At 40.3% G+C, this 25,626-nt stretch overlaps 1 protein-coding gene across 1 annotated transcript in view; it reads right to left on the reverse strand.

The window, feature by feature from the left end:
• Positions 1-25,626, reverse strand: part of SCAF11 (SR-related CTD associated factor 11) — a 103,198-nt gene that overhangs the window by 62,407 nt on the left and 15,165 nt on the right. The window contains exons 4-8 of the mRNA XM_073651845.1: positions 18,258-18,335; positions 11,280-11,368; positions 10,575-10,627; positions 10,326-10,360; positions 7,416-7,510 (exon numbers count right to left, since the gene is read on the reverse strand). Coding sequence (XP_073507946.1) covers positions 7,416-7,510; positions 10,326-10,360; positions 10,575-10,627; positions 11,280-11,368; positions 18,258-18,335 — 350 coding nt within the window. The remainder of the gene's footprint in view (positions 1-7,415; positions 7,511-10,325; positions 10,361-10,574; positions 10,628-11,279; positions 11,369-18,257; positions 18,336-25,626) is intronic.

The raw sequence follows: 25,626 nt of genomic DNA on the forward strand, positions 1-25,626 counted from the left end.
ATTGGATTACGATCATCAGAACTGACCATTCGTCTACAAGGGTGCCATAACTACCTCAATGGTAGATTTCAGGAGATTTTATTATGCCTGATTCTTTTGTTTTTATTGAAGAAAAGCTCCAAGCAGAGGACAGAACGCATGCATGCTCAACCAAGCCATGTGTCCATTGACAGGAGGGTTTTGGAGGAATAGATGTAGGCTGAAGAGGAGTTTAGCAAACAGCTAAGGTGCATGGCCAACTTTAGCTCAACTTTCACTGGTACTTAAGAGCAGCACGGTTGCCTTTTCAGTGTAAAATAGTTGCTGTGTTCTAAATACTTTGGTGCGGTGTCTGTAGGACAAGGAAGGATGAAGATCTGCAGAATGGCTGTCAGTTTCCATGCCTTATTAAATACAAGATTAATTGTAGTATTAAGGCTGGGATAACATTGAGAGTTCTTCAGAATCATTAGAAGCAGGTACAGAACTGAGGACCCAGGGAATATGATAGTTGTCTCGAGAAATACATTTATATCATACGCCACAAATGTCTGCTATACATCTCCACAACCTATCCCAGATTTCAGTTGACCATTGATTCTATGAGGGATCCAAATACAGTCAAGAGTATTTGTTCCAAGTAGTGTACACTCCTTCCGCAACAGAGCCCATGAAAAACTGATGGATTTCAACCTTAAGCAGGCTCGATCTCTTATATGCAGGCAACATTACTGTTCAGAAATATTTTTCAGTTGAGTATATGATTGCCTATCCTGATAACTCCCTTTGAATAATTATTAGAATCAAAGGTTCTCTTCTGAAAAACAGGATACCAGTAAGGTTGCTTACACCTGCTCCGCTGCATGGCACTGTGCCTTGGTCCCTAACTATTATCTTCTGACTGATAGGGGCCAGATTACCAGCACACTATCATTTCAAAGGAAAAGAATATTAAAGTGTTTATCGAGTCTTTGTCTCCCAAGAAACACTTCTTCCTTGAGCTTAGTCTGTTCCTTGGTCTGCCGTAGTTCTCCTTGAAACAACCTTTTCTGTGGATTTTGCTCCAGCAGCATAATGCAAAACTTGTCTGACAGTAGTCTATGAGGACGTTTTCAAATGGTTTTCCAAACAGCCAAGATATCCTATGTGATGATGTGGCTAAACGGTCTTCTAAAATCCGGTTTAAAGTCCTACAAGGCTAGAGTTCTTTCTCCTTTACCAGACTCCTTTTATTCATGATAATCCCATAGAGGCTGGTCACTGCCTTTATGATGTTCTTGAAATTTTCTTGAAGGAAACTTACAGAAGATCCAAGTCTAGTAACATCTGTCAGATTGCTTGTGACTTCTGTATCTGCATATTTAAACTGCTTTTAAATTATCTTTTAAGATTTCTGTTCTACAGCGTAAATATTCCAGAGCCAATTGACACAGAATAAAAACGACCAAACTATGGACAATTATGAATATTCTTTGGATAAGTAGGAAAAACTGTCCCGTATCTCCCAAAGTTAGAGGTTTTGGATATTTCTACTGTTCACACTGATTTGGATGCATTCAGAAATTCACAAGTATTGCAACCATGGCCGTTCTCAGTGTCTTCCTTCTTGTTTTTCAGTCAACATGGTATATAACTTCTGAAAACGCTTTGCATTAAATTTCAAAACATGCATTTCCATATGGTCTTGTCTTTCACCTGAAGTTCAAGTTCATACCAGACATTGTTGCATGAGTTTGAGGTCAAATCTTTGTGAAAGAGCTCTAATGCACTTGGACACTATAATGCAGCATTGGAAAATGTTTTAAAAAGCCATTTTCCAGGAAGTGAAGCACAGTACTGAAGAAGCCGAATGTATGTGGTAGTAGGATTTCCTTTTTGTTAGAGGCTTAGCACAAACAGCCACACTCTTACTCCTGTATATTTAGTGATGAGACATCCGTTTATTCCAGGCATAAATCTGACTTGGGCAGATACAGTATGCTTAGTATATAACATACCCACACTCCTGTTAAAAAGGTCTCTTCTGAACAATCCCTGCCTATATGACCCTTTAGAGAATTATCAGCTCTAGCAGACAAGTTGATATCTATAAAATCTATCCATCCATCTATCCATCGGCACTGTGCAATACTACGTTATGCAAAGAGCATCATCTCTACAGTTTCAACTTGGACTGAAAGGGAATCCTTAATCCTTTATATTGCTTTGGATAGCTCAACACAAAGTGGCAGAAACTGATTCCAGTGATGGGTCGCTTTTTTTTTTTTGCAGTAATTTTCATAAACCCCTATTACTGGCATCATGAGCCAAGGGTTCAAATCCGCTCATCAATGTTCAGGTGCAGATGGGTCCACTATGTATAACTCAAAACCTTCAGTGGTATTATGGTCAGCAGGAAGAAAAAAAAAAAAAAAATAAAAAACATAATGAAGGCTGAGAATTTCATAGCACCGGTTTAGATGGCCTGAGCAGCTGCATGCAAGCTTTACTTCACCAAGCATCAGATGGAGTAGTTTAGAGCTGGGCTGGGCACTGGAGCAGTAGAAATTTGATCTGGCAGTCTGACGGGTCTGGGTATAGTCAATTCCAGGAGAATGCTATCTGTCATACTGCAAGGTTTTAACTACTGTAAAGTTTGCTGAAAGATGGACAATGTAATGGGGCTGTATTTCAGGGATGACCATGGCCCTTGGTTCCAGTGAAGGGCAATCCTAATGCTTCAGCATGCCAAGAGATTTTGGACAATTGCATGCTTGCAAACTTTCTATGTACAGTTTGGGGAAGGTCCATTTCTGTTTCAGCGAGACTGTGCACCAGTCCTCAGAGCAAGGTTCATAACGGCATTGTTATGGGAGATTGGTGAAAGACCTTGACTGCTCTGAAAGAGCCCAGGGTTCAACCTCACTGACGCCTTTCAGATGAACTAGTATGTGTTTGAGCTCAAATACGCTTCTCGATAAATGGACAAAAATTCCCACAGACACAGTACGAAATCTTGTAGAAAGCCTTCCCACAGGAGTGGAAGCTGTTATAACTGCAAAGTGGGACCAAAACAATATTAATGCCTATGGCTTTAGAATGGCAAGTCAAAAAAGCTCCTGTACATGAATTGTGCAGGTGTCCAAATACTATTGCCCATATAGTGTATATAGACCTTACATACAGTTAGGTCCATATATATTTGGACAGAGACATTTTTCTAATTTTGGTTCTAGACCTTACCACAATGAATTTTAAACAAAACAATTCAGATGCAGTTGAAGTTCAGACTTTCAGCTTTCATTTGAGGGTATCCACATTAAAATTGGATGAAGGGTTTAGGAGTTTCAGCTCATTAACATGTGCCACCCTGTTTTTAAAGGGACCAAAAGTAATTGGACAGATTAAATAATTGTAAATAAAATGTTAATTTCTAGTACTTGGTTGAAAGCCCTTTGTTGGCAATGACTGCCTGAAGTCTTGAACTCATGGACATCACCAGACGCTGGGTTTCCTCCTTTTTGGTGGTTTTCAGTTACTGTTTGTTTGTGGGCCTTTCTGTCTGAAGTTTAGTCTTTAACAAGTGAAATGCATGCTCAATTGGGTTGAGATCAGGTGACTGACTTGGCCATTCAAGAATATTCCACTTCTTTGCTTTAATAAACTCCTGGGTTGCTTTGGTTTTATGTTTTGGGTCATTGTCCATCTGTAGTATGAAACGACGACCAATCAGTTTGGCTGCATTTGGCTGGATCTGAGCACACATTATGGCTCTGAATACATCAAAATTCATTCGGCTGCTTCTGTCCTGTGTCACATCATCAATAAACACTAGTGACCCAGTGCCACTGGCAGCCATGCATGCCCATGCCATCACACTGCCTCCGCTGTGTTTTACAGATGATGTGGTATGCTTTGGATCATGAGCTGTACCATGCCTTCGCCATACTTTTCTCTTTCCATCATTCTGGTAGAGGTTGATCTTGGTTTCATCTGTCCAAAGAATGTTCTTCCAGAACTGTGCTGGCTTTTTTAGATGTTTTTTAGCAAAGTCCAGTCTAGCCTTTTTCTTCTTGATACTTATGAGTGGCTTGCACCGTGCAGTGAACCCTCTGTATTTACTTTCATGCAGTCTTCTCTTTATGGTAGATTTGGATATTGATACGCCTACCTCCTGGAGAGTGTTGTTCACTTGGTTGGCTGTTATGAAGGGGTTTCTCTTCACCATGGAGATTATTCTGCGATCATCCACCACTGTTGTCATCCGTGGGCGACAGGTCTTTCTGCATTGATGAGTTCACCATTGCTTTTTCTTTCTCAGGATGTACCAAACTGTAGATTTTGCCACTCCTAATATTGTAGCAATTTCTCGGATGGGTTTTTTCTGTTTTTGCAGCTTAAGGATGGCTTGTTTCACCTGCATGGAGAGCTCCTTTGACCGCATGTTTACTTCACAGCAAAACCTTCCAAATGCAAGCCCCAAATCAACTCCAGGCCTTTTATCTGCTTAATTGAGAATGACATAACGAAGGGATTGCCCACACCTGTCCATGAAATAGCCTTGGAGTCAATTGTCCAATTACTTTTGGTCCCTTTAAAAACAGGGTGGCACATGTTAAGGAGCTGAAACTCCTAAACCCTTCATCCAATTTTAAATGTGGATACCCTCAAATGAAAGCTGAAAGTCTGAACTTCAACTGCATCTGAATTGCTTTGTTTAAAATTCATTGTGGTAATGTCTAGAACCAAAATTAGAAAAATGTTGTCTCTGTCCAAATATATATGGACCTAACTGTACATGGCAGAGTTTCCACCGATGTCTCCGGGAATGAAAACAGATAAGTGACAACCGTCACTAACTCAGATTACATAAGAAGGCTTTTAGCACAACAGACTTCTTTGATATGTCCAGTAGGTATGCCATAATAATCAATAAATGCACAAACAATCCAGAGAACACAAAACCTAGACCTAGGCAAAAGAATAGATCTAGACAAAGTATTCTCATGTTAAACGTAAAGCTTCCAGGACTCTGGGACAGTTAATTCTGCTTCATGTACAAACACACAAGTTTTGTACAGTGAGGGCTATCAATCAGCAGTATGAGGGGGGACGGGGGGATGGGGACGGGACAAAAAACTTACTTTATGTTCCCAGCAGCATGAAAATAGCTTTTTACAAGCACATAGTCAATTCCTATCAAAACTAATCTGTGAACTCAGCTTGTCTGCACTTATTGCATGCTGCATTCAGATAAGAAGCCCGACATTTGCCCTTTAATATATAGAAGAGGTATGGAAAGAGTGTACAAACGCTCACTATGGATGATGACTTGCCGGTCTGTCAACGTAAACCATTTAAAAAAAAGTGCAGCTATTGCTCACTTTTCAATGCATTTTCCACTTAAAAAGGTGTTTTCCTAAAAGTATGGCAGGATGGCAAGATTTCCATGAATTACTGCCAGGGCCACCGCAATTCTTTGAATGAAGCGGTTGCATCGCAAGTTATGCGATTTGGCTTTTTTTATTGATAGCTGCAGTTTCTTTGGTGGTTTTGAGCACTGATTTAGGCTATGTTCACACGTTTTTGCTGCATTGTTTTATGCAAATTTTAAGCTGTGTTTTACAGTACCAGAAGCTATGAGATTTCAGAAATATAATGCACATAGGAAAAAAAAAAACTAACTGAATTGGAAAACTGCTGCGTCATATCACTTCTTTCAGCGTTTTTTCACCCATAAAAAGTATAAGTGTAAAAAAGGCATAAAAAACACAGGTATCAGCTTTTGCTGCGTTTCTGTTGCATCATGTTTTTTTGGGGGGCACAAAACTTTATCAGCATGCACAGGGGACAAAATGTACCTGAAAAAAAGCAGCAAAAAAATGCACCAAAAGTGCTTTTTTGCAAGCAGCTTCTTTACTGCCAATGAAGCAAAAATGCAACGTGTGAACACAGCCTTATTCGGTAAAGGAACTTTTAGTAACCTCTGTATGTGCATTGTCTGGACTGGTAGAGTGCAGAGGTTAGCCCTCCAAAGATAAGACTTCCCTGTGAAATGTACCTGATTGGCAATAAAATTATTGTTGTTCACAAGGTATTAGAGCAAGCAAACAGGCAGACAGAAGAACAAGAGAATGGATCACAGCATAGATATGATCACTGCCATGTCAAGGAAGGGATTGCACACCGACACATGGAGGAATGAGATCTACAAGTAACTGTAGTTTTTATCATAGCACACATACAAGTGGTGTTGCATGTGAACACTTGTGTCTCACTATATATTTATTACATTCTCTTCTGCCAGGCCATTTGCTCATTCACATCCCTGATGACTGACAGCTGGTGCAGTAAACAGGGCTCAGGCAAATCACTAGCTCAAAATGCTGATACAGCCTGTCCTGCTTCAGGTTTACTAAAGTGGCAAGCATTTTTATTAGCCTAATACACGTGTCAAACTCTGGCCCGCAGGTTGGTTTCATTTAACTCACGACACCAGAACCACCATGTGTAGGCGGGGCCCATTACTCGGCATGGAGGACTAGGCGGGGCCCATTACTCGGCATGGAGGACTAGGCGGGGCCCATTACTCGGCATGGAGGACTAGGCGGGGCCCATTACTCGGCATGGAGGACTAGGCGGGGCCCATTACTCGGCATGGAGGACTAGGCGGGGCCCATTACTCGGCATGGAGGACTAGGCGGGGCCCATTACTCGGCATGGAGGACTAGGCGGGGCCCATTACTCGGCATGGAGGACTAGGCGGGGCCCATTACTCGGCATGGAGGACTAGGCGGGGCCCATTACTCGGCATGGAGGACTAGGCGGGGCCCATTACTCGGCATGGAGGACTAGGCGGGGCCCATTACTCGGCATGGAGGACTAGGCGGGGCCCATTACTCGGCATGGAGGACTAGGCGGGGCCCATTACTCGGCATGGAGGACTAGGCGGGGCCCATTACTCGGCATGGAGGACTAGGCGGGGCCCATTACTCGGCATGGAGGACTAGGCGGGGCCCATTACTCGGCATGGAGGACTAGGCGGGGCCCATTACTCGGCATGGAGGACTAGGCGGGGCCCATTACTCGGCATGGAGGACTAGGCGGGGCCCATTACTCGGCATGGAGGACTAGGCGGGGCCCATTACTCGGCATGGAGGACTAGGCGGGGCCCATTGCTCTGCATATTGGTTGGCCCGCGACTTTGTCCAAGCGTTTCATTTTGGCCCTCTGTGTTTGAGGTTGACATCCCTGGCCTAATAACCCCAATGTAAGCGCATTGAGAAATAATTATAGTGTATAAGTATTGATTTATAGTAATTAGTTTTTCACTTTATTTTCTCAGATAACTTCATTAAAATTTAAAGTACAGCATTTAACAGCTACTCTAACTGTAAATACGATGATAAAGAAAATATATGAAGTTTAAAAGCTAATGAAAAAAACAATGTACTTACCGATTATTAAAACATGGAGTTGCCTCAGAAATGGTGAAAGGACATGTAGCAACGATATCTCCAGTAATACAGTTAGAGCAGCTCATTCTCATGATCTGTGGAAACAAACATTATTGGTCATTTTGGCCCCAATTCATCAAAGAGTTATTGAAAGAATTCTGGCATAACAGTCCTTAAAATGCATTAAAAACTGCAGGGCACCGTTGGCAACAGTCTCAACCAGATCTGCTAGTGGACCTGTGCCTGACTGTCTTCTTGGTTTAGCTTCAGTTACTTGTGTTCAGTATATGTGGGGGAGTGTGGCCGCCTCCTTCGTCGTCTTCGCTCCTTTATCTACCCAGCTTTCCACAGGTAGGTGTTAAACAGTCGGGCGCAGGTTCAGCTATGTCTCCGCATATTTAGGGACCCGTCAGCACTTAGGGGAGATATTAGATATAGGGACCTTCCTAAATGGGTAAATCTTATCATAGCTGGATAGACTTTATGCTTTGATTAAAAAAATGCTGTTAACCAAGTATCCCATGTATTTTTAACAAGTGTCACTATTTACTTACTTTAATATTTCTATGCATCATTTTCATTCTAGGTTAAAAAATGTTAACCTTGTTAAGTACCTTTAAAAGGAGTTTTTAGGTTTGTCCAAAACGAGTTCATAGCATTACTGATGCATACAGGAGGCAGATTAAAACGTATGTGATCCGTCTGGGATAAATTATTATTTAAACTAAAACCAAAAAAAAAAATTGCACAGAGCTTATTCTTCCGTTCTAAATCAACGGACGCATTTTGGATATTCAAGTTTTATTCCCATACCCACAAAAAACAAAAAAACACTATGCAAGCTATTGCCTATGGCTGTGCAGCCCAATTTTCAAAAAATTACAGATGCGCATGCTCGACTCCTACTCTATTCACGGTCTATAAGACAACCGGAAATAGCTAATCTGTGTGCTCAGCAGTCACTTAATTCATTGCTTAAGGGCAGGCATAGAATGTGCACCTTTGCTCCACTGAGGTTGCAGTGCCCCATTTTAAGGGTTACAGAACCCCAATCTTAGGATCACTGGGGATCCGACTGGTCAGACCCCCCCCATTGATCAGGATAGGGGATAACCCTTTAATTTTGTTTGTATGTTGGTCAAAACGGATCAGTCAAATGAAATTTCCAAACAGAAGGGTGAACACACAGTGGCGTGAAAAAGTGTTTGCCCCCTTCCTGATTTCTTATTCTTTTGCATGTTTGTCACACTTAAATGTTGCAGATCACAAAACAAAGTTTAAATATAAGACAAAGATAACACAAGTAAACACAAAATGCAGTTTAAATTAAGATCTTTATTGTTAAAAGAAATCCAAACCTACAGGCCCTGTGTGAAAAAGTGATTGCCCCCTAAACCTAATAACTGGTTGGGCCACCCTTAGCAGCAACTGCAATCAATCGTTTGTGATAACTGGCAATGAGTCTTTTACAAAGCTCTGGAGGAATTTTGTCCCACTTATCTTAGCAAAATTGTTGTAATTCAGCCACATTGAAGGGTTTCAGAGCATGAACCGCCTTTTTAAGGTCATGCCACAGCATCTCAAATCAGATTAAGGTCAGAACTTTAACTATGCAACTCCAAAGTCTTAATTTTGTTTTTCTTATGCCATCCAGAGGTTGACTTGCTGGTGTGTTTTGGATCATTGTCCTGCTGCATAACCCTAGTGCGCTTCAGCTTGAGGTCAAACAGATGGCCGGACATTCTCCTTCAGCAAAACAACCCCTTACCCTCACACTACCATAACATTTTACTGTTGGTATGATGTTCCTTTTCTGAAATGCTGTGCTACTTCTAACCAGATGTAATGGGACATACACCTCCAAAAAAGTTCAATTTTTGTCTCGTCAGTCCACAAAGTATTCTCCCAAAAGTCTTGGTGATCATCAAGATGTTTTCTGGCAAAACCGAGATGAGCCTTTATGTACTTTTTGCTCAACAATGGTTTTCGTCTTGGAATTCTGCCATGCATGCCATTTTTGCCCAGTCTCTTTCTGATGGTGGAGTCATGAACAGTGATCTTAACTGAGGCAAGTGAGGTCTGCAGTTCTTTGGATGTTGTTGTTGGGTCTTTTGTGGCCTCTTCGATGATTCTGAGCTGCGCTCATGGGGTAATTTTGGCCGGCCACTCCTGTGAAGGTTCACCACTGTTCCAGGTTTTTGCCATTTGTGGATAATGGCTCTCTCTGTGGTTCACTGGAGTCCCAAAGCTTTAGAAATAGTTTTGTAACCTTTTCCAGACTCCTAGATCTCAATTAATTTGTTTCTCACTTGTTCCTGAATTTCTTTTGATCGCAGCATGATGTCTAGCTTTTGGTCTACTTCACTTTGTCAGACATGTCCTATTTAAGTGATTTCTTGATTGAGAACAGGTGCAGCAGCAATCAGGCCAGTGTGTGGCTAGGGAAATTGAACTCCGCTTTCCAAAGATCTGATAAACCACAGTTAATATATGTTTTAGGGGGGAGGGGTCATTTTTTCAAACAGGGCCCTGTAGGTTTTGATTTCTTTTTCACTTAATAAAGACCTTCATTTAAAAACTGCATTTTGTATTGGCTTGTGTTCTTTGTCTAATATTTGTTTTGTGATTTGAAACATTTAAGTGTGACAAACATGTAAAAGAATAAGAAATCAGGAAGGGGCAAACACTTTCAAACCGCTGTAGTTTTAAGATTTGTTTCTGTGGTCACACCTTTGTCTTAGGCGACTGTGAAAAAAAAAATCGTAGCAAACATATACAGTGCCCTTTTTACTATATGTACAAACATAAGGCATCAAGTTCTACTGAATAAATTTACCATTCTCTGATTGGTGAGTGGTCAGAAGAGAATAGTCAGTAGATATTTTATTAACTATGTGGAATTCATCTTACCTGCATTTCAGGCTTGTCTTTATTGTCCAAGCATTCTATAAGAAAAAGTGAAAGTAAGTAGCTGTACAACAGAAAATCAAAAAGATAGCTCCACTTGACTGTGGCATCCATTGTCTTGTGTTTAACCATATGATATTACTCATCTGCTGGCCAATTTGTCAGCTCATTTAGGTCAATGTGGCATTCTACCATCTATGAAATGGCAACAATTTAATAGCACAGCAACTAGTACTCATTCTCAAAACTTACCCTTTTCTTTCTTTGGAGTTACAACCTCGCCTCCGTCGTCTTTTACACAAACTCTGTAGAAAAGAGAATGTTCAGATAGTTACACCTCTCCAATCATACTATAGACGCCCACGATTAAGGAGAAATAGCTGAGTTTACATATGTGCACTCCAAGGGAAATTTTTACATTTGTTTGCAGCTAACAGCTGGAAAACACTTTTTTTACAGCACTAAACTAGCTTTATACATGCGCTCTCATACTTCAGACTACAACAATTTGTGAAAAGTTTCCTGTGGTGGCCAATACCTGCCTATATTGTATATTTTTTTCCCCACAAAGGATATTTATCCTGTATCCAATGGACGGTTGATAAAGTCTGATTGATTTGGGTCCAACAAACATTTCAGACCCTTTTCAACATCTATGACATTGATGCGAGTTTGCCATTTACACAAACATTTTGACACAATGAAATCCTCAATCTTCCTTATCCAAATTTTACTTAAATTAACATACCTCGAGAAAAAAAACAATATACGGTAAATTAAAAGTTCCCATAGATCCAGAGTGACTAGTGTAAATTATGGTTTTATCTGTAATTTTGGTATAGGTCGCATTTTATTGTGTGGGCAAATTACCCATTGTTTTATTTAAAGTCTGGACTATGAATCAGACAAATCAGTTTGTTAATGTGGACTTCATCACCGTTACTTATTCCCACTGACCTGAAACAAAGCTTCCCTTTTGTACAGTATTTTAAAGTCTGATCGCAACAACTCAGGTTTTCCCTTGGTCTTCTTTCCTGAACGCTGATCTTAACAGTGGAAAAAGACAAACAGTAATCAATATACTACCATGTCATAATGAAAAGTAAGCGAGTGGTCTTAAAGATTGGTGCACTTAAAGAAGTTGTCCACAACTTTTTATTATCCCACCAATGTATTCAGCCGGTGCCCATAAGGGTTTTTGTAATTACCTTTAGTTGTCCTTTTTGCCTGTGAGCGGCGCTACCGGGGGCCGCTCACAGTCATCACGTGACCCCCAGCTGATGTCACTTCAAGTGAGGCGTTACATCAGTGACGCGGTCCCCCGAGGTGGATGCTGGGTGTGATGCGCAGGGTAACCTAGCCCACAACCTACCATCCACCGCACGCTTTCCCAATGAATGAGGAGAGGGAGAGCGCGCGGTGGATGCTAACCCTGCCCACAGCCCATCACTCACCATGGAATGCAGCACTAAGTCACCACCGGCTGCAGTCGGAACTTGACGCGACATCAGTGTATGTCAGAGCCGGCTGCAGCCGGGGGTCACGTGATGCCTGTGAGTGGCCAGTGATATTGCCTGTGAGCGGCGCTAAGGACAGCAGAAGGTACCCTTATAGGCACTGGCTGAATACATTGGGGGGAATAATAAAAAGTAGTGGACAACTCCTTTAAACACGTCGTTAATGCACCTTACCGAGCGACAATAAATTTCTTGCGCTCATTTATCAGCCTGTGAAACAATGATAGGACAGAATGATTGTTACTGTCCAGTCCCCATATAATACTTGTTATGAGGGGCACATCTCCTGTTTATAATAATGATTTTTATTTTTGCTTGCATAAATGAAAAGATCACTTAAAAAAATGTTGAACATTTCACTCATACATCGAGTGATTGCTGGCATGTTTACACAGGTTCACAATTGGGAACGAGCATTCTCACAAATGCTCATCCATCTAGATGTACTATAGGGCCTTAACCCTTCCTGCTCATAACCATAAAATGTATGGTACTGTATGGTATTCAACCCCCTGTAAAGTGTTGTTGAAGGCATTTATGGGGTTGAGTTTTAGCAACAATGACTACAGAATCATAAAGGGATGACTTCCTTTAACTGCTGACCAGCCTTGGAAATAGCTTCTCAGAGCTCATGGTTTAAAGAGATGACTGGGTCCAAGAAAGGCCTGCTGGCGATTCTGTAGTAGGGCATACTTTACATATAACTCCAAAAATTTCCTGTGCAATTTTCAAACTTTGAATTTTCATGCCCTTAAATCAGAGAGATATGTCACACAAAATGGTTAATAAATAACATTTCCCACATGTCTACTTTACATCAGCACAATTTTGGAACCCAAATTTTTTTTTGTTAGGGAGCTATAAGGGTTAAAAGTTGACCAGCGATTTCTCATTTTTCCAACAAAATTTACAAAAACATTTTTTTAGGGACCACATCATATTTGAAGTCACTTTGAGGGGTCTTTATGACAGAAAATACCCAAAAGTGACACCATTCTAAAAACTGCACCCCTCAAGGTGCTCAAAACCACATTCAAGAACTTTATTAACCCTTCAGGTGCTTCACAGGAATTTTTGGAATGTGGAAGAAAAAAATTAACATTTAACTTTTTTCCCAAAAATGTTACTTTAGACCCAATTTTTTTATTTTCACAGGGGTAACATGAAAAAATGGACCCCAAATTTTTTTGTGCAATTTCTCTTGAGCGTGCTGATACCCCATATGAGAGGGAAAACCACTGTTTGGGCACATGGCAGGGTTTGAAAGGGAAGGAGCGCCATTTGACTTTTTGAATGTAAAATTTGTTTGAATAATTAGCGGACGCCATGTCACATTTGGGGAGCCCCTAATGTGCCTAAACAGTGGAAACCCCCCACAAGTGCCACCATTTTGGAAACTATACTCCTTAGGGAACTTATCTAGATGTGTGGTGAGCACCTTGCACCCCCAGCTGCTTCACAGAAGTTTATAATATTGAGCCGTAAAAATAAAATTTTCACATTTTTCCCATAAAAAATGTTTTTCATTCCCTAATTTTGCATTATCATAAGGGTAACAGGATAAATTGCACCATGAAATTTGTTGTACAATTTCTCCTGAGTACGCCGATACCCCATATGTGGGGGAAAACCACTGCTTTGGTGTACGGCAGGGTTCGGAAGAGAAAGAAGCGCTATGTTGGCTGGGATAGGCAGCAGACACCATGTCACATTTGAAGAGTCGCTGACATGCCAAAACAGCAGAAACCCCCACAAGTGACCCCATTTTGTAAACTACACCTCTCAAGGAATTCATCTAGGGAAGTAGTGAGCATTTTTTAATTTTTAAATTTATACCATTGGGCAGTGAAAAAAGCATAATTATATTTTTACCACAAAAAAATGTTTTACCCTCAGATTTTACATTTTCACACAGGGCAATGGGTAAAAATGGTGCCGAAATGTGTCACACAATTTCTTCTAAAAGTGTCAATACCCCATATGTGGCTGTATTGCACCACTTAGCCATACGGTGAGATTTGAGGGGGAAGGAGCGCTATTTGACAATTGGAGAACAAATTATTGTAGAATAGGCATTTGGATTTGGGAGCACAAAATTTTCTGAATTTCTTTTGGGGGGCAAGGACCATTTTGCTTTTCCAGAGCCTTTCTGCTACCAGTAACTTGGAAGTCCCTTATATTTTTAACAGATGATGGACCTGAGTGGGGACTAGCTTTTTTTGAGGACTGAGTTGAAGCTTTTATTGGGAACATTTTACGTAACATTTATCCGGCGCTCTAGGCTGAGCACTTACATCGGGGTTTCCATCTAATTTTCCAAGTGATGTAATTCAGATGAAACCCCTGCAGGATCCATTCACTGTAATGAGGCAGCAGAGTTACTCTGGACTCCGTCTGGCCTCTGTTTAGTGGTGTCCTTTTTTTCAGAAGTGCACAAAACTGTGGCCAACCGCACTTTTATGCACGCCTAAAACAAATGACACCGTGGGATCACAGGCCAGATGGCATCCACAGTGCCTATATCTGCCTCATTACAGGGAATCTTCCGTCATGGGTTCCGGCTGAATCACGTATTTCAGAGATTTACACGGAAACTCTGGTGTAAGTGCTCAGCGCAGAGCACAGGATAAATGTGAGCAGAGCCTTACTGGGATCTTTGGGAGACATAATAAACAAATCAGTAGCAGGTGAATAATATTTGTTTTATTTATTTTTTATGCCGTTCCTAGTGTGATATAACTGATTAGATTACTTTATTCTTCGGGTCGGTGCGATTACAGAGATACCAGATTTATATCGGGTTTTTATGACTGACAGCTGTCACACACTAAAATACGCTTTTTTTGCAAAATCTAGTTTTTGCATCACCATATTTTGAGAGCTATAATTTTTCCATATTTCGGCCGATAGAGTCATGTGACGGCTTGTTTTTTGCGGGACGAATTGAAATTTTTATTGGAACCATTTTTGGGCACGTGACATTTTTTGATCGCCTTCTATTCCGTTTTTTGGGAGGTAAAGTTAACAAAAACAAACACTTCAGGAATTGTTTTTTGAGTTTTTTTTTATGCCGTTCTGCGTGTGGTAAAAGTGATCAGGCAGCGTTATTCTTCGGGTCAGTACGTTTACAGCGATACTACACTTACTGTATTTTTTTATGTTTTGGCGCTTTTACACAATAAAACAATTTTATAGAAAAAAAAATATTTTTTTGCATTGCTTTATTCTGAGCGCTATAACTTTTTTATTTTTTGGCTGATGGAGCTGTATGGCGGCTTTTTTTGCGGAACAAGATGACGTTTTCAGTGGTACCATTTTTATTTCTATTCTGCTTTTTGATCACATTTTTTTCCACTTTTTGTTTGGCGATATGATGAAAAAGCATATTTTTTTGCTCCGTTTTTTATTTATTTTTATTACGGTGTGCACAGAAGGAGTTAATTAGTGTGACAGTTTTGTAGCTCGGGTTGTTTCAGACGCAGCGATACCAAATGTGTACTTTTTTTGGTTTTGTAATAATTTACGGATTTATTGGTTTAATATTTTATTTATTTATTTTGTGATTTTTTTTTTTAATAGTTTAAAAACTTTTTTTTTACATTTTTACTTAGTCCCTGTATGGGACATTAATTTTTATTTTTCTGATCACTGATCTCATGTAATGTAATACACATATATTACATTATATGAGATCTTCACTGACTGTTTCAGTCAGTCTCCTGTCTGACTTCAGCTACATACAAGCTGAAGCCAGACAGGAAGGACACCATATATGGCAGAGCTGGAGGCGGTCATGTGACCTCCAGCTGCCATAGCAACCCCAGGTCCTCAAACGAAACGGAGGTCTTCGGAGGTAAGTAAGACGACCCCCTCTCTTCCTGCTGTCTCCTATATGCCGCGATCACTATAGATCACAGCATATAGAAGACAGCAAAGGGTTAACATCACTGGGACCTGATCTAATCAGGTCCCGATGATGTACCCTGTCAGAGCTAACGCTCTGCACCGGAATCGCAGTGCTTGCAGGACCCTGGGGGTCCTGAGCACTGCGAGACCACCCACCGTTTTTAAACGTCGGCACTGCACAGAGCCCGGCAAGCGCCGACGTTTATCTACAGTGGGCGGTCGGGAACCGGTTAATACCGCCCTCTCTTGTAGCTGAGAGTTGTGGGGGTTGAGGCAGAGAACAAAAAAAAATAAATAAAAAAACCCTCCCCCCTCAAAATACGCACTGTTCTGGCACCTCAGGGGCTCTGCCAATGTGACATGGCACCCTAAAACTATTCCAGCAAAATCTGCACTATAATATGGCGCTCCTTCCCTTCTGAGCTTTGCACTCTGCCTCAAAAGTAGTTTTCGACCACATAGGTATTGGCATACTCAGGAGAAATTGAGCAAGACATTTTGTAGTCCCTTTTGAAAACTGAAAAAGCTTAAGACCAAACAACATTTTAGTGGAAAAAAAAATGGTACATTTTCCATTGACTCAGCCCAATGTTATACAATTCTGTGAATTGCCTGAGGGTTAAAAATGCTCACTACATAGTTAGAGGAATTCCTAAAGAGGTGCAGTTTATGTGAGGGTTTCTGCTGTTTTGGCACGTCAGGGGCTCTTAAAATGTGACATGGAATCCGCAATCTGTTCCAGCCAAAATTGCACTCCAGAATTCAATTGGCGTTCTTTTCCTTCTGAGCCCTGCCATGTGCCCAAACAGTAGTTTTCCATATATGGGGTACCCTTGTACTCAGGAGAAATTGCACAACAAATTGTGTGGTCCATTTTCTCCTGTTACTCTTGTGAAAAAGAAAAGTTTGGGGCAAAAGAAACATGTTTGTGGGAAAAATTTATTTCTTCATTTTCACAGCTCAAAGTTATAAAATTCTGTGAAGCCACTGGGGGTTCAAGGTGCTCACTTCATCTCTAGATAATGTCCTTGAGGGGTGTAGTTTACAAAATGGGGTCACTTGTGGGAGTTTTCTACTGTTTGGGCACATGAGGGGAACTCCAAACGCAACATGGAGTCCGCTATCTATTCCAGACAATTTTGCACTCCAAAAGTCAAATGATGTGTCTTCCTATACGAGCCCTGCCGTGCACCCAAACAGTAGTAGTTTTCCACCACATATGGGTTATCTGTGGAAATTGCACAACAAATTGTAAGGTTATTTTCTAATGTTACCCATGCAAAAATGCTAAATTTGGGGCTAAATCAACATTTTTGTGGGAAAAAATGAAGATGCTATTTTTTTCCTTCCACATTGCTTTAATTCCTGTGAAGCACTTAAAGGGTTAACAACCATCTTGAATGTGGTATTGAGCACTTTGAGGGGTGCAGTTTTTAAAATGGTGTCACTTTTGGGTATTTTCTGTCATAGGTCCCTCAAAGTCACTTCAAATGTTATGTGGTCCCTAAAAAAAATTTGTTTTGCAAATTTTGTTGGAAAAAGTAGAAATTGATGATATTTTTTTTTGTTTGTTAGGAAGTTAGAACGGTTAAAAGTTTATGTTCCAAAAATTATGCTGATGTAAAGTAGACATGTGGGAAAAGGTATTTATAAATTATTTTGCACAACATGACTAACTGGTTTAAGGATATAAAAATTGAAAGTTTAAAAATTGTGAAGTTGTCAAAATTTTTGCCAAAATTCCGATATTTTGACAAATAAAAGCAAAAAGTTTCAACATAAATTTATCACTAGCAAAGTACAATATGTCAAGTAAAAAACACTCAGAATCACTGGGATTCATTGAGTTATTACTAGTGTTGAGCGGGTATGTTCTGTTAACCCTTTCGCCGAGTATGCTCGGGCCGAGCTTCGAATATTTACAGCTGCTCGGTGATATGGTTGAATCACTCTCGTGTGCATGATTTGCGACTGTTTGACAGTTTTAATACATGTGAGGAATGTCTATTTCTTACACATTCCTCACATGTAATAAAGCTGTCAAACAGTTGCAAATCATGCACACGGGGGTGATTCAAGCATATCACCGAGCAGCTGTAAATACTCGGAGCTCGGCCCGAGCATACTCGGAACAGAACATACTCGCTCAACACTAGTTATTACCACAAAGTGACACAGGTCAGAATTGTAAAATTTGGCCTGCTCAGGAAGGCGAAAACAGGCTTGGGGCGAAGGGGTCAATGTGACCCAGGAAACGTTTTCCTACAAGACAACATTACACCACATTATGCTTGTGCTATAGTGAGTAGCCTGTGTGGCTTAAAGGTGCTACCATGGCACTTGAACCCAAAACTGAATAAAATCCATAAGCATTGAAAGGTTTGTTTCTATGCCATTAACATGTCTATAAATTTTGTGATTTCCATAATTCCACGACTTTTCCTTCTTGGTGTTGCAATTTCAATGAGTATATATTCACATAACACTTAAAAGAAATAGAAAAAAACCCTACCTTTGTCAATGAACCAACTGGGTCTGTTTTATAAATAGCTTGAAATGGTTTACGGTCAACAGGACAAGAAGATGATGTCTGAAAACAGACAAGGCAAAATGCAATTTTTCAAGAAAACATTGGGTGGCTATCAAATCTTTAAAAACTAAAGTAAACTTCCTTATTCATTTTTTTTTAAATTTAATTAAGCAGGCACTTGAATTACCTTGCATATCAGTGGGTATCCGGGTCCAGAGACACCCACCGATAACCTAGACCTCCAAAAAGTGCACAGCTCCTGTCTGACTGCGCACATAGACCAAAGTGCCTATGTTTTGTATTACATAAGTACTCTGGACTGGCACGTACGTGCATTCTCAGTGGAATAGTGAGCGATCAGTGGGGGTCCCAGACCCTGGACCTCTATTGATCAAAAGGCTATTCAAGTGTTTGCTGAACATTAAAAAAAAAAAATCACTAAGAAAGTTTAGTTACTCTTAAAACACAAATTTTTGGTAATAAAACAACTCTCACAAAATGTGCAGTGAGACAGAGCTCCAGAAATAGTGGGTTAAAGGGGTATTCCCATCTCGAAGATACTCTCCTAATATATAATAACAACAACAACAACAATAATAGCAGCAAATACCTCCAATTAGAAATGTAGTATAGTTTTGATTTGCTAGGTCTCTTTGCTTATGTGCAGGCATTGCAGGACCTTAGGTATCCATGGTTACGACCACTGATATAGTGACAGTTAGCTAGGTCCTAGTGGTCATAACCATGGATACCTTAGGTCCTTTAATGACTGAGCACAAAGCGAATCAGAAAAACTATACTTTTCTAATTGGAGGTATTTGCTAATACCATTATAATTACACCTACTACATATTGGGATAGGATCTTGGAGATGGGAATACCCCTTTAGTACAAGAATGTAGAATCTATAATATGTATTCTAAAAAGAGGAAATGACATCCAAACATGACTGACTAATACACAATTCTCTTTGGTACAATTACTAACTACATTAAAGTGTTATTCCCAATATACTAATATCCTCTCATAATTATGAACTTGCTTTTTTATACAACTGCGCCAACAGAAATCATTTAGGGTCATTCCACATCAAGTGGACCAGTTTTAAAAATTGTCCCCACTCATCCTTCTCCGATTTTGTTGAAAATTTATAAGGATGTACATGTATGTTTGAAAAGAGGTTCTGTAAATTTTTAGGGCCAGATCTCAAATACATTGGGCACTGTTGACCTTTCATTGGAGGTTCCACCAAGCCTGCGGCTTCAGCTAAGAGGATTTTGTAAACTTTGGCACATAGCCATTAGAGTTCTATACTGGCTATGATGCTGAAATTTGGCATACTAGCTCAACTTTTGCTGCTAAACACGATAAAATTATTACCGGCTATGACAAAACAATATTTCGGCCGCAATTTTGTGTCAAAGTAGCTTGTAAAATGCGTCGCATAAAATTTATGACAAACTTTGCCCATATATAACTCAAGACCAAAAACCAAAAGTAACTGGTGCTTTGCCCTGTACACCAAACATCTACATGACTTTGCATTGCTGCAATATCACGGTCAAACCATATGTATTTGTGGAAATATTCACACCCACATATGATGAAAAACTTAAAAATAGGTAAAATTTGTTTTTTTTTGTTTTTTTTTTTTTTTAGGTCAAATTTCTCAAAAAGGGTACCCCTAAAATATATTAATTCTGATATCATTAGAAAGAGCACATTTTTCTCTACACGGATAATTGTTTTGTTTTTTTTGGAGTGTCTCAGTTTAAGAAAAGAAAAATGCCACTGAACATGGTGTTATTTATGCGCGTAATGCATTGATTTTGTGTTTGATTTTCAGATTCTTATCACATGTTACAGAGTTGTATTGTTGCTAGCAATGTCTATTATAATCAAAAACCTATAAACCTTTTTATTTATGAAAAGTTATTGACTATTGTTACATTTTAATGCATATATTATTTATTTTTTAGCGATGGAGAATGAAATTGATGAAGAATCGGCCCAGTGCTCTATCGGCCTTGCGAACAATTCGAAGTGCCACCTTAAGACATTCACCCATAGCAAGGATGAGTTGAAATGGTTTACAAGCTTTGGATTGGATGAACAGAAATTGCTGCGTCGACGAGTGGGACTAAATTTTGACGAACATTCACAAATCTGTTTACACCATGAAGCTTCATTCTTGACCAAATATAAGCATTTGCAAAAATCGTGTTGCAATCCTTTTGGGAAGAAAGGTCATAACACCAAAAAGAATTTGCGAGCTTTCAATTTGTTAGCAGCTGACCAGTTGAACGAATTTACAAAGAATGATGTGAAGCCTGGCCAGAAGATGTGTGCATCATGTCGAAAAAAATTTGCTAACAGGAAAAAATCAGCTGATCCAGTTTCCTCTGAATCAGATCCAGATGGAATGGAATGTTCTCCTGAAAGTCTAAATTCAAGCTTAACATCCATTGGCATCTCTCCTCTGAAATATCCACGGGTAAGCCAGCGGGATTCACTTTGATATGCAAGGAGAAAGATAAGCCAGGTACAAAATGCATTTTCTAGCAAGATTGCTTCAATTGGAGGGCTTGAGCCGAAAGACATTGAGCAAACAAAAACAGCACAGTGCAAAATGTGTCTGGATTACAATCACCTTTTGGCAGATTTGAAGCAAAAGCTGCAGGTGTCCAGTCGGGCAGAAAAGGTCCAAATCTTGACATTGGCACCTAAAAGTTGGTCCATTAAGGCTATATCAGACGAATTCGGTGTCTCTGAACGAATGGTCAAACAAGCTCGAAAGCTTAAATGTGAACATGGGATCTTAGCCTTACCTAGAATCAAGTGTGGCAAGAAAGTTTCTGAGGAAGTGAAGAAAAAGGTGCAGGCATTTTTTGAGGATGATGAATTCAGTCGAATGTGCCCTGGTAAAAAAGACTATGTATCAGTACGAAAAGCAGGAGAAAAAAAGCAGATGCAAAAGCGACTATTACTGAGCAATATGAGGGAAATGTTTGTTGCCTATCGGGATCAGAATGGCCCTGAAATTGGATTTTCCAAGTTTTGTGAGCTTCGGCCAAAGTGGGGCGTAACCGTTGGATCTGCTGGAACACATTCCGCTTGTGTGTGTACCATTCACCAAAATGTCAAACTAATGCTTGCAGCATGCCCAATCGATGATGACTACAAAGAGCTCATATGCAAAATGGTCTGTGGAATTGAATTCAAGGACTGTATGCTTGGCCGTTGTGATAAATGCCCAGGTCCTGAAGTTTTAAAAGAATTTCTAGTCAATGTGTTTGTCAACAGTGACCCTGAAGATATTATTGAGTTCAAACAATGGATTCACACTGATCGAGACAAGCTTGATACCAAACAACTGACTATAGAAGATTTCATTGAAGAATTGGTTTTGAAAATTTCTAAACTTTGTAGCCATCACTACATCGCCAAGCATCAAAGTAGCTATTTGAAATCGTTGAAGGAAAATCTGAGACCTGGAGAGCTTGTGATCCTTATGGACTTTGCTGAAAATTACTCATTTATTGTTCAAGATGCCATTCAAGGTTTCCACTGGGAAAATAGTCAAGCTACAGTACACCCATTTGTAATTTACTTCAAGGAGTTAAATGGTGAAGCTGCGCAGAACATCAGCTTGTGCATAATCCGTGATTGCTCACGACATGACACAGTTGCAGTCCACACTAACAGTAATTGTGGAGTATCTCACTCTCATCTATGGGATTCGTCATATCCACTACTTCAGCGATGGATCTGCAGCCCAGTACAAAAATTTAAAAACTTTTCTCAACTTGTGCCACCACAATGCTGATTTCAATATCAGCGCTGAATGGAATTTTTTTGGTACCAGTCATGGAAAGTCGCCCTGTGATGGGATTGGAGGGACAGCAAAGAGGTTGGCAGCTCGTGCCAGTCTTCAACGCCCAACTGAAAACCAAATACTGACCCCGGTGGATTTATTCAACTTTTGCAACGAGCAACTGCATGGAATCACATTTTTTTGTTCCAAAAGAAAAAATTGACGAAATACGGGTAGTTCAAGAGGAAAGGTTCAAAGATGGACATACAATTGCTGGAACAAGAGAAAATCACCAGTTTGTGCCAATTGATGACAAAAAGATTCGCATTTCAAGGGTGTCAAATGACCCATCATCTTTCATTGCCCATGTAGATAGATCTGTCAGATCAGAAATGCCTTTTTTACCAATTGCAAACCTCCAGCCAGGGCAATACATTGCCTGCATTTACGATAGGAACTGGTGGATTGGAAATATTTCTGAAATTTCAGTCGACGACCATGATGCATTAATAAATTTTATGCATCCTCATGGACCAGCTAGCTTCTTTCACTGGCCTGTGAGAAATGATACATGCTGGATTCCCGAGCAGTCAATCATTGCAATAATTCCAGCACCAGCTGCAACAGCAATGGGCCGACAATACAGCTTCTCTGAACCGATTATGTTGCAAATTCAGCAACAATTCCAGACCACTTAGACTGAACATTATGGCTTGGGAACAAACAAAAGATACCCAATATTAGGCTTGGGATCCTAGGCAAAGACACCCACCCTCAGGCTTCGGAACCTGCGATAAAGAGACCGCCCGCGGCTGGCCTTGCATGGCTATGGCTCCTAGGCGATGGGGCTGCCAATTCTCGAAAGACAGCATTATTACAATTCTTAATAGGATTATAATACCAATTCTTAGGGAATTGGTTGTGGTATAACCACCATGGACCAACGCAAGGGCTTGAATAGTGCAGTTACCATTCATTGCTTATTAATAAATAACACCATGTTCAGTGGCATTTTTCTTTTCTTAAACTGAGAGACTCAAAAAAAAACAAAACAATGATCCGTGTAGAGAAAAATGTGCTCTTTCTAATGATATCAGAATTAATATATTTTAGGGGTACCCTTTTTGAGAAATTTGACCTAAAAAAAAACAACCTAATTTTACCTATTTTTAAGTTTTTCATCATATGTGGGTGTGAATATTTCCACAAATACATATTGTTTGACCGTGATATTGCAGCAATGCAAAGTCATGTAGATGTTTGGTGTACAGGGCAAAGCACCAGTTACTATTGGTTTTTGGTCTTGAGTTATATATGGGCAAAGTTTGACATAAATTTTACGCGACGCATTTTACAAGCTACTTTGACATAAAAATTGCGGCCGAAATATTGTTTTGTCATAGCCGGTAATAATTTTATCGTGTTTAGCAGCAAAAGTTGAGCTAGTATGCCAAATTTCAGCATCATAGCCAGTATAGAACTCTAATGGCTATGTGCCAAAGTTTGCAAAATCCTCTTAGCTGAAGCCGCAGGCTTGGTGGAACCTCCAATGAAAGGTCAACAGTGCCCAATGTATTTGAGATCTGGCCCTAAAAATTTACAGAACCTCTTTTCAAACATACATGTACATCCTTATAAATTTTCAACAAAATCGGAGAAGGTTGAGTGGGGACCACTGGTCCACTTGACATGGAATGACTCTTTTGGAAACTAGGTCATTTTTCAAATTTTACTCCCAATGATGCCCCCAGCTCTATTTAACTTTGTTTGCCATTGACACGGTCCTCTTAGTTCCAATGGCAATGATTGAGAATACATCGTTCCTTTCTTCTTACATCCATAGGCTGCTGCTGTTGTGCTTGTCAAATAACCTATGCTTCAGCATTCTGGCTGTTCTACATCTCTGGCAGTGCTCTCCCTCAGTCAGTGCACGGTACATTTGGCTGTACAAGATGATATCTGAGCTGTCATCCAAATCAGCTGTGCAGAGGAGAGCTAAGCTCAGAGCAGCAAGCTTCAACACAAGTCAACTCAAATCAGCGATACAGATGAGCTCTAAGTTCAAAGTGTGGAGCAGTAATGGTTTGGTCTCTTCCATGCTACTCTATTATGGATCCCAGAAAAATAGAGTACATAAAAACACAGTCTTATAGTTCTGCTATATATTCAGTATAAATGCTGTATACAGCTGTTTTTAAGATTTTTTTTTTCGGCCTATCAACTGCAAACCGGCTTGCACTTGGCCGCTCTGTGCCTCAACATGGAGCTTGATGATCTCCATGAACCACTAATGATATGTTAAGTTCTAGGCATATAGACCAATAGTAGGTCATATTTATAAATATTCATTAATAATTTCAAATAGTAGGTCACATTCATTATATTCAAAAGTTTCATTGACATCTCATCCTTATTATTAGAAATTGACCGTGTTCCAGCTTTCTCTTTCTATTTATTTGAGGAGACTGGGACATCAGGAGTAGGGATGGGCAGACCCGTGGATGTTCAAAAAAAAAAAAAAAAAAAAAAGTTCTGTTCAGGTACCAGAACAGAACTTTTTTATAAGGGAATAGGGGGTCCGAACATCTGGAGGTTCCCACGCTCTCCTGTGCGACTGCGTGGGAAAAAACGGCTTAGCCGCAGTAACCTTACTGAAGTCACCACTGGTCACAGCTGCTGGTTACCTCGGACCGCTGCGGGTTCCCACGCTGTCACACAGAGGACAGCATATGAGCCAGCGGCTGTTAAAAAGTTACCACTGGTCAGGCGTTGGATGATGACTACTACTGCCATTAGCGTCGCCTCCTCTTGCTGACAGCTGCGAAAGCAGACGACACTGATGACACTATTCACAGGCTACATAGTAGGAAATATGTCAGTGAGATAAAATTAGTGCAGTGCGCGTGTAGCTTACTGTACATTTATCTAATAGAAAAAAAAAAAAAAAAAATGGCGTGGGGTCCCCCTTATTTTTAATACCCAGCTGAAGGAAAGCAGACAACTGGGGGATGGTGCTTTTATTCTGGGAAGAGGGCAATATCCATGAAGCTTCCCAGGCCGTTAATATCAGCTCACAGCTGTCTGCGTAGCCTACAACTGATTAAAAAGGAGGAACCCCACAAAAAATGACGGAGGTCCCCCCTATTTTTAATAACCAACAAGGCTGAGCAGACAGCTGCAGGTTGATAGTAATAGTCTGGGAGGTGGCCAATATCCATGGCCCTTTCCCAGCCTAACACCAACCCTCAGCCTCCCTAGAAATGGCACATCCATTAGATGCGCCAATTCAGACGCTTAGCCTTGACTCTTCCGTCTTTCCTTGGTGTGCTGGCAAGAGGGTTAATTGTTTTGGGGTTGATGTCAGCTGTGTAATGGCCACTGACATTTAGCCCGGGGGTTAGTAATGGAGAGGCATCTATAAAAGACACCTCATTACTAACCCTGTAGTAAAAGGCAATAAAAACACACAGAAAGTTCTTTAATTGTAAAAAGCACTCCCCAACGTTCTTTTACCCATTTATTATCTTTAAAAAAATA

The sequence above is a fragment of the Phyllobates terribilis genome, unplaced genomic scaffold (assembly GCF_046119375.1).
Source record: "Phyllobates terribilis strain yellow unplaced genomic scaffold, ASM4611937v1 Scaffold_11__3_contigs__length_659146591, whole genome shotgun sequence".
In the NCBI taxonomy this organism is placed as follows: Eukaryota; Metazoa; Chordata; class Amphibia; order Anura; family Dendrobatidae; genus Phyllobates; species Phyllobates terribilis.